The 9,748-nt window shown below is 43.1% G+C and overlaps 2 protein-coding genes across 4 annotated transcripts in view; one reads left to right on the forward strand and one right to left on the reverse strand.

Annotated features, from left to right (window-relative positions):
* LOC119278687 (cysteine-rich receptor-like protein kinase 10) overlaps positions 1 to 2,397 on the forward strand; it is a 6,772-nt gene extending 4,375 nt beyond the window's left edge. For 2 of the 3 annotated variants that reach the window (XM_037560026.1, XM_037560025.1), the window contains exons 6-9: positions 784 to 1,012; positions 1,088 to 1,325; positions 1,413 to 1,563; positions 1,650 to 2,397. In XM_037560026.1, the coding sequence (XP_037415923.1) occupies positions 784 to 1,012; positions 1,088 to 1,325; positions 1,413 to 1,563; positions 1,650 to 1,976 (945 nt within the window). In that variant the 3' untranslated portion in view covers positions 1,977 to 2,397. The remainder of the gene's footprint in view (positions 1 to 783; positions 1,013 to 1,087; positions 1,326 to 1,412; positions 1,564 to 1,649) is intronic. The other variant, XM_037560027.1, reaches the window with a different exon arrangement.
* Positions 2,398 to 3,011: 614 nt separating this feature from the next.
* LOC119278688 (cysteine-rich receptor-like protein kinase 10) lies at positions 3,012 to 6,470 on the reverse strand. Its single transcript, XM_037560028.1, has 7 exons — positions 5,206 to 6,470; positions 4,989 to 5,096; positions 4,688 to 4,869; positions 4,111 to 4,321; positions 3,795 to 4,032; positions 3,524 to 3,674; positions 3,012 to 3,424 (listed from the first exon to the last, which is right to left on the reverse strand). Exons 1-7 carry the CDS (start codon positions 6,104 to 6,106, stop codon positions 3,116 to 3,118), a joined length of 2,100 nt encoding a protein of 699 aa, XP_037415925.1. The 5' UTR covers positions 6,107 to 6,470; the 3' UTR covers positions 3,012 to 3,115.
* Between the last annotated feature and the right edge of the window lie 3,278 nt (positions 6,471 to 9,748).

Consider the following 9,748-nt stretch of genomic DNA (forward strand, 5'->3'; position numbering starts at 1 on the left):
GAGAGAGAGACGCCTTAGGATTAACCATATTCAACACATGTTTTTTGTTGTTTGGTGTGAACACCGAGGCCATCGCCGGCGAGGGTGAGAAGGAGGATAAGCGGCAACACAAATATGATGCCTCGCAAAAATAAAGGAGATGGACCTATTGTGGTTTTGAGTGATGTTTGTTGAGTTAAGAGTGTGTGTTATGTTTTCTCTCCCGTTTGCAACGCGCGGGCTCTTTTGCTAGTATACTTACAATAGCACTAATTACAGTAGTCCAATCTATAATGAATCGTGCTATGATTTTCCTAGTTTTGTAAACTACCTTGGAAAATAATATAAGTTCCAGTATCCACAATGGCAGTTATCATATCACTCATCCTGTACTAGCAACCTACAGTGAAAAATGCGAAGCCGCACACTTTCCATTATATTATCGATGCCCTAGAATGCACTTTTTTACATACAATTGCTTGATCAACATATATTATATATAGCCTAAAATCCAGTTTTATAAAGATATCTCAACCAAATATGATTAGCATAAGAAACCTAACGTAGCCCTAAACTAGAAAGATTTTTTTTAAGAAACTCTTGATAAAATGTTTATTTTGCACTATTCAACAGTGGACTGAAACTCTGAAGGAAATAGAAGTAATGCACTCAAATGGAATATTAAGGCCATGTATTGGATATTTTGATGTTGGCATGCTGTTTGCTGTATATACCAAAAGTCCTTTTCCCATGGATGGCATGTAATCCATTTTCTGTAATTTCAGTAAAATATAATGCCTCCAGTTTTGTACATACTTCCAGGGCCGGTTACCAGATGGAACAGAAATTGCAGTTAAAAGGCTTGCCTCACATTCAGGACAGGGTTTCACAGAATTCAAAAATGAAGTTGAACTTATTGCGAAATTACAGCACAATAATCTGGTCAAGCTCATAGGATGCTGCATTGAGGGAGAGGAAAAACTTTTGGTGTACGAATATTTGCCAAATAAGAGCTTGGACTTCTTCATCTTTGGTACGCACAATGTAGTTTAACCATATTTTGGACTGAATTTCATCTGTACTATAAAATGCACTCTCTCATGTGCAGATGTTAACCGAACAACTTTGGTTGGTTGGAATAAAAGATGTGTGATAATCGAAGGGATAGCCCAAGGTCTACTGTATCTCCACAAGCACTCTCGGTTGCGCATCATACACAGAGACCTTAAGGCCAGCAACATTCTCTTGGACCAGGACATGAATCCTAAAATTTCTGATTTTGGGCTAGCAAAAATTTTCAGCTCCAATGATACTCAAGGAAGCACAAAGAAGGTGGTGGGAACATAGTAAGTGTATGAAACAATTAATTAGCTCATTCATCAACCTTTAAATATTTTATATAATATTTTACTTGTGCCTCCAACTCATTTCAGTGGTTATATGGCTCCGGAGTATGCATCTGAAGGAATTTACTCGATCAAATCTGACGTGTTCAGTTTTGGTGTGTTGCTTCTCGAGATCCTTAGTGGAAAAAGGAATTCTGGTTTCCATCAGCATGACGACTTTCTTAACCTCCTTGGATATGTGAGCATTTTGCGAACTCTCGCACACATATATCCATTATTTTGTAGACTGAATTCACCTTTTTCATGTTGATAAATTCTCTGCAGTCATGGCATCTCTGGGAAGGAGGGAGATGTCTTGAGCTTCTAGAAACATCGATTGTTGAGGAGATCCATGCAGCAGAGGCTAGTAGGTACATTAACATTGCGCTAATGTGCGTACAAGAGCGCGCAGACAATCGACCAACCATGTCGACTGTCGTTGCAATGTTAAACAACGAGAATTTTATTCTTCCAGAGCCTAAACATCCAGCATACTTCAACCTAAGGGTATCTAAGGAAGATGAATCGGGTAGTGTTCCATACAGTAATAATGCCGACACCATCTGCAGTAATAATGACTTGACCATCACTGAGGAGCCAGATGGCAGATAGTTGATCACTTTGCTTCAGTTGTTGATTGAAGTGCTAGTAATCAGACAGCAGGCAGGCAGACCAGGTCAAGTGAACTAGGGCTGACCAAGTAAGCCTATCATATTTTGGTTGTTCGGTCCTCAGTTAATATTGTATTTAGCTTTTGTGCACCGCACCATCATTTTACACTGGTGGCTGCTGTCGTAGAAGACTTGAAATCTAAAGGATTTCAATCTGACAACAGATGCATTAACTGAATCCTGCTGGGTAAAATATGTGTTGCATCTATATGCGCCTTCCATGTTTTCTTCCAAGTTAATTCCGTTGGCGTGCAAGGTTAGCTAGAGTCATGGAAACCTTGAGGCCATAACTGATAAGGTTCCGGTACTGCAGTTAATCTGTTCGAGCTCGTAGCAGTTCCACACTGTTACGAAAAGATGCATTTCCATAGCGATCATTTTGGTATTTATCCTGCTAACGGTCCATAAGTTGATCAACCATACTACTCATTGGTACTAAGAATAGGAGTTCTTGATTTAAACTTTGAGGCAAAATTTACGTGGCAAGTTTGTACCTTCCATGAGTTAAGTAGTTATGTTTGTATTTTGTACTATTTTAATCATATAATATGGAGTGTATAAATATATATTTTAGATACTTTCAATAGACCAAATATGATGACCTCGCAACCTGCTAGTTCTTTCCAACAGAACATTGTGTTTTTCTATTGCTTTTTATCGTTTATAATAATGTGCTTGTCTTGATATGCGCAATTCTTGGGTGGTATACCAAACAATAAGGTGAAATATATTAAAATAAAATGTATTGTAGTTATTTAGGACGCAATGTAGCGTCTCAACTATGGCAGATACAATGAGTAACGACATCGACCAAATACAATGAGTAACGACATCGACCAAAACATCTATGCGAGGATAGATACACTTTACAAAGGTCTCAATATCTTCTAGACATGCTTACGTTGCGCCTCTATGAGTTTTGACACGGTGCACGAGGACGCGCCCCTAAGCACTTTACATAATGACTACACGCATGTAGGGATGAAATTAAGTCTTCAGCAGATAATGTAGCGATAACATCTAGAGTTTGGTGTGGATCAGTGTACAACTCAGATGTACCAACTGATACGAAGTTATCAACTATCTCCCATCAGGCTCTTCGGTGATGGTTACATCATTATTACTGCATGGAACAACAACACCAGCTGATTGGTGTACCGTAGATACTCTTACGTTGACATATGCAGGAGGATTAGGCTCTGGAATAATAACACTCTCGCTGTTTAACATTGCAACAACATCTGACATGGTGGGTCGATCATCTGCACTCTCTTGTACGCACATTAGTGCAATGTTAATATACCTCCTAGCCTCTGTTGTATGGATCTCCGTAACAATTGATAGTTCTAGAAGCTCAAGCCACCTTCCTCCTTCCCAGAGATGCCATGACTGCAAGAAGAAATGCACTATTTTCGTCACATACATGATAAAAGAAACTTCAGTCTACAAAATAATACACTCATATGCGAGGGTTCAGAAAATGCTGACATATCCAAGAAGGTTAAGAAAGTCTTCGCAATGATGGAAACGAGAATTCCTTTTTCCACTGAGGATCTCAAGAAGCAACACACCAAAGCTGAACACGTCGGATTTGATTGAGTAAATGCCTTCAGATGCATACTCGGGAGACATATAACCACTGAAATGAGTTAGAAGCACAAGACAGTATTGTATCACAAATTATAATGTGGTACATGACTTAAAAATTGTACTGTAGGCACTATATATGTTGTAATTTGTAAAACAAAGGTATGCTTACTATGTTCCCACTATCCTCTTTGTGCTTCCCTGAGTGTCATTGGAGCTGAAAATTTTTGCTAGACCAAAATCAGAAATTTTAGGATTCATGTCCTGGTCTAAGAGAATGTTGCTGGCCTTGAGATCTCTGTGTATGATGCGCAATCGAGAGTGTTTGTGAAGATATAGAAGACCTTGGGCTATCCCTTCAATTATGACACGTCTTTTTTCCCAATCAACCAAAGTTGTTCTGTTTTCATCTACGCATTAGAAAGTGCATTTTAGAGTATGGATGAATCACAATCCAAAAATATGAATAAAAACTACAATGTGCGTACCAAATATAAAGAAGTCCAAGCTCTTATTTGGCAAATACTCATACACCAATACTTTTTCCTCTCCCTGAATGCAACATCCCAAGAGCTTTACCAGATTATTGTGCTGTAGTTTTGCAATAAGTTCAACTTCATTCTTGAATTCTGTGAAACCCTGTCCTGATTGTGAGGCAAGCCTTTTAACAGCAATCTCAATTCCATCTGGTAATTGGCCCTGCAAGCATGTACAACAATAAACTGAGGAAACATTTTTATGGAAATGATAGAAAGAGGATTACTTGCCATCCATGTGAGGATATAGAGCATCACATATCCAATACACATTCTTAATATTCTGTTTCATTTCATTACTTCTGCTTCCTTTTGAGATTTAGTCCACTGTCGAAGACAAAATCGAATAAACAAGTTTATCAAGATCTCCCTTTTTTTGTTTTAGTACATTTATGTATATATATTCGCCGTGCACACATGAATGCATTGGTTAGTGGCAAGCCAACTAGTAGCTTTAAGCTGATTGTGATTTAATATATATATTTTGGAATGAACATATGCTCGAATCTTTTCAAGACAATGTATTTACCTTGTAGACAGGGCCAAAACCACCTTTCCCAAGTAGATTTTCTTTGGAAAAGTCATGTGTAGCTTGCAGTATCTCAGGAAAGTCAAAGAGTGTGAACTCTGAACTCCTCTCCTCCAATCTCCAAACCAGTGCATATTCTTCCGGCCTATTCATGGCAGCTTGATTGTTTATGTTTACCTTACCTAAATTGAGAGAAATATACAACGTTAATTTGGGGCTCAAACCTGGCAATCTACATCAATAGGTGGTAGTTTTTTCTTTAGAGGAACGTTTTGTTGAATAAATCGTCATGACAACAAACCTTTTCTTCTCTTCCATACAATGAAACAGATAAAGCACATAAGTACTGACAGCAGCGTAGCCACCACAGGAATAATAATCGACAGTGTCCTCTTGCGTGATTTGTGTCCTAAAAAAGTATAATTCATGTATGTAAATAAAAACAAATTCATTTAGTGACAGAGACAATGAAAAATCAGCTTAAGGGGTGTGCCCGGAAGGATGAGAATTCTACATACTGTTGTGTTCTTGGACGGTCGGTTTTCCCTCGGGGGATGGCGCTGCAGCTGGTGGCTGCGATTGTGGCTGCACGGTAGCTGGTGTCGTAGTGTTGTTGATCACCGGAACATCATGGGCCAAGTTGGTAATTCGCAGCGTAGGGTCCCCTGGGAAGAATGGGTACATCTCATACCTCATGTTACACCGTGTCCACAGAACTCGGCCACCTTGCCTTCCGGCCAGGTACTGGAGTGTACAACTCGAGACAACATGGAAACAGGTCGTGCAGTCTGCGGCTGTCAGATCGGGCGTGCATTGCATGAGACAGTAAAGAACCGGGGAGGAGCCGACATCTAAGCGCGAGGTGGTGAATCTCCTCGAGCTATTGGCGGCCGATTGAGCTGTTCTGTTGATAAGCGTGAACAATAATCGCTGGGTGATGTCGGCGTTTGTCATTAAGTTGTTAGGGTTCATGACGATGGGTAATTCATTGACGGTGGTGGTGGTGGTGGCGAGAAAATTCTTGTTGGAGAACTTGAGCATGCAGGGATCATAGTACACTACGGCATCCCTACTGTATGAGCACATTTGCTGGAGGTCCTGAAAGGCGTTAGCCACGCAGCTCCGGCAGGCGGAGGCGTTGGAGTCCCCACGGCAGAGCGTGAGGGCGTACACGATGTCCGGAGCGTTGCCAACGGTGTCAGTGGCGAAGAGGGTGCTGCTGGATGCCGCCTTGTTCGGGAGGAAGGATGAGAGGAGCATGAGGTTGGCTTCGTAGGTGCTATTTGATTTGTAGTCGCCGTTGTTGCCGCAGGAATAGGATGGCCACGTTTGGGCATCGGTGAGAGGCAGGAGGAGCGGGAAGATAACCATAGCCATCCATGGATGACAAGGCAGATCCATGAATGATAGGAACTTCATCGAAAGGGAGAAGCTCTTAAAAAACAAGACAGCAAAATTACGTTAAGACGTACGGCAACATAATCCACTAACTAGAAGCAATGCATAGAACTGGAAAACGCTAGCATACGGCATACCTCGTAGCTCCACTTCCACGAGGTCTAGTTAAGTCTTACCACTAGAACTCTGTAAGCGGAAGGACGATGTCGGCCATCCTCTCCGGGATGTCGCCGGCCGCCGGCGCTCACCAACGTAGCCTCCACTCCAGGTGGCGCAGCCAGGAGACCAATCGTGAGGCTTCGAAGGCGGGAGGAGCCACTCGCTTCAGTGGAGGAAGACGGCGGAGTGGCTGACCGCTAGTCTCCGTCCGTCTCGATCTCTCCCACTGCCGACAAGCTGGCTCAGTGTCACTGGGTTCTCCTCAACTTACGTCGACCGTGCGGTGCGGGTACTTTTTGTCCAGCCTAATTATTAGCCGCAGCAATCTAGTAGGAGTAGTACCGTATCCGCTCAGGCCACATGGCTGCAAATGAAATCGTCTTAGTTTGTTGGGATCAATCCCTGTCTCCCGCGTAGGGCTACACATGGGGCAATAATGCTAAACATACAAAGGTTTACATGCTTTTGTACGTGTAGCATTACTCCACATGGGATGGTCCGTGCTGCTCGCCTATGTCAAACATCATGACATAGACAGCGTGTACCACTACGTGCGAGATCAGAGAGTTGTCATGTTTAGGATGAGCTAGGTTGTTTTCTTTAGCTCTGTACAGACAACAAGAATGAATGGAACACTCGCGATATGATTAGACCGAGGAGCCCTGCTTCAGGGCTCCCCCCTAACTCAATTTTCTAGGGTATTCTTGACCCTCGCCAGATATTTTTTTCTCTTGCCCGCCGTAGCCCATATCCAAGCCTTGTATAACCCATATAACCCATACGTACGTATACGGCGCCCTCCCTCCAAAAGGAAAAGATGACACGATCTCACAACCAGGTACAGCCTGCCGAAGCCAGCTCTATCAATCACACAACTCCATCATTCACGCAGCTCCTCCATCATTCCGTTGATGTTCTCTACGAATATCAGCGGCGGCGAACTTGTCGCCGGTGATCTCGTCCGAGAGCGTGCGCGCCACCGTCGTGAACCTCCAGCGGTCGCAGGTACTGCATCCCGTTTCCCCATTCATTTGTCTCGCTCGCGGCAGCATCAAACGAACTACCGCCGTTTTCGTGGTAGTGGTTAACCTAGCGGGGTGGGTAACCTAGCTTTCCGACAGCCCAGGCCATCGCGGATCTTGTTCTGGTAGCCCTGCTCGTCGTGATACAAAGTGATCACGCGGGCTAAAGTGGGTTTCTTCTGTCTAGGGTTAACCTAGTGTCGGTTGCCGTCGGTTGTGTGCATGGCAGCTCCGTTATTTGATGCGGCGGTTAACCTAGGTATCCGGTTGCGCAGGTTATCACGGGTAGCGATGCTTCTCACGATCCAAAGTGATCACGGCTGGTTCTGTGGTCATCTCCCTTACTAGGGTTCACGTACCTGATCGCCGATGACCGGTGTGGAGAGGGGGCAGGATCCATGGGTGGTCATAGGTCGTTGGCGTCCGTTGTGTGCATGATCTGAACGCCCTCGGTTGGGGTAGTTTACTTAACGTTTCTAATCCTATGCTATGTGTTGTATATTTCAGTATTGATAATGTTTGCACATGACCGTGAAGCTTGACGAAAAGCATGGGTTTGGTATGTTGAAATTTTTGAGGACAAGCATAGTCATATGTTGGCAAGACCGGTCGAGGTACCTTTTCTTTGGTCCCACAGAAAAATCAAAGAGTACCAGAAAGTTGAGATATTGTCCATGGAGCTGCAAGGATTAGAATTCTCGCCATATGGATTCCTTCGTCAGCAAACATGTATGGTATGGCGGTGTTAGTTTTACCAGGCGTGATATATACAACCTTTGCTCTAGGGAGAAGAACAAGCTGCTTTCCAAAGGTGATGCTGCCACAACCATAGGCATCATGGCCAGTAGGAAAGAGAGGGATCCTAACTTGTTTTTTGAGTACAAGCTAGATAAGGAAGGACATATGAATAGAATGTTCTGGTGTGACTCCCAGTCTCATCATGACTATGAGGAATTCGGCGACGTGCTTGTATTTGATAGCACGTACAAGATGAACCGCTATGGTATGCCATTCATACCTTTTGTTGGTCCTAACAATCACCGGAAGACCACTGTTTTTGGTTGTGCCATAATTTCGGACGAGACCGAAGAGACATATGTGTGGCTGCTACAAATTTTTTTGAGGTCCATGTGTCAGAAGCTGCCGAAGAGTGTAATCAAGGATGCCGACGCTGTGATGATCAAGGCAATTCGCGAAGTCTTGACAGACGTATGTCACCGTATATGTATGTGGCATATAGAAAAAAAAATGAAGATTCACCTTAGTCACAAGTCCTTGAACGAGTTCCGAACTCTTCTGTACTACAACACATCCACAGCTACATTTAAGGAGAGATGGCACGTGTTTGCCAAAAGATGGCAGTCAGAAAAAACATTAACATGGTTGAGATGGATGTATAAGAAGAGAAGACTTTGGGCCGCATCTTATCTGACAGAGGGATTTGGCTTGGCATGAAAAGCAACCAGACGAGTGAAAGTCTGAACTCATGCCTTCACCTCCACCTAGACGGTGAAATGACCCTGGCGGATATGAATTTGCACTATGAGAACGCCGTTGTATGTATCTGTGAGAACTATGTGCGAGATGACTGCACGGCCTCACAGACTGTACCAGTGCCAGTTACTAGCTCCAGGGAACTTGAGATAGCTCCTTCTCACGCCTTCACTCTAGCAAACTTCTATATGTTGCAAGATGATCTTAGGAAAATTGACATCATGGAGATTGTAGAAATAATGCTCGGAGACGAATCACAGCAGTACATCGTGGCCTGGAAGAATAACCAGAAGAGACGTTTTTGGGTGGAGTATACACCAGTAAATTCCGCAGAAACTATAAGGTGCAACTACAGAAGAATGATTCGAAAGGGTCTACCTGGCAAGCACATATTCCATGTACTAAAGTACATGAATATATCTGAAATACCAAAGTGTTTAGTTCTTGTTCGGTTCACGAAAGAAGCAAGGTTGGGACTATCCGCGAGGCGCACAAGCGATCTGTTGGGATTTGGTTGGACTGGGGCAGGGAAAAAAAATGAAATATAGCCAGGTCAGTGTGTTAGTGTCAGAAGCTATGCATGCGGCATGCAAACACCTAGTTTTGTGGGATCAGTTATAGGAGAGTTTGAATGCCATGATAGCTAAGAGTCATGAGTATGATCTGCTACAGGAAAATTTGAGCAAGAAAATGTATGATCTCAGTAAGTGTGCAATTGAATATGCAGATGATGGTGAAGGCAACATTGTTGCAGTTCAAGATCCTATGAAAGTGTCAAGCAAAGGTGCAACAAAGGTAGATGAGAACCGCCCTGTCTCGAAAAATGGTAGACCACTCTCTTATGATGAGTTGAAAACCCGGTGCGGCGCAAATTGCTAGGACACACTAGACGTAGCAAGAAATGCAAACTAAATAAGAAGTAAGTGTTTGTATGCATTATCGATTATTATTTTCTTTCCTTATCATTCATGAACTTAGCTTGTCTTTT

Source organism: Triticum dicoccoides, chromosome 3B (assembly GCF_002162155.2).
Source record: "Triticum dicoccoides isolate Atlit2015 ecotype Zavitan chromosome 3B, WEW_v2.0, whole genome shotgun sequence".
Classification (NCBI taxonomy): Eukaryota; Viridiplantae; Streptophyta; class Magnoliopsida; order Poales; family Poaceae; genus Triticum; species Triticum dicoccoides.

What these genes read in the sequence shown, in the direction of transcription:
- LOC119278688 (XM_037560028.1), bottom strand. Translation starts at nt 6,106, where the DNA reads ATGAAGTTCCTATCATTCATGGATCTGCCTTGTCATCCATGGATGGCT. An exon ending in CTTGGACTTCTTTATATTTG is followed by an intron (nt 4,033 to 4,110) that starts GTACGCACATTG and finishes TCTAATGCGTAG; the next exon opens with ATGAAAACAGAACAACTTTG. An exon ending in TTCTTAACCTTCTTGGATAT is followed by an intron (nt 3,425 to 3,523) that starts GTCAGCATTTTC and finishes TTCTTCTTGCAG; the next exon opens with TCATGGCATCTCTGGGAAGG.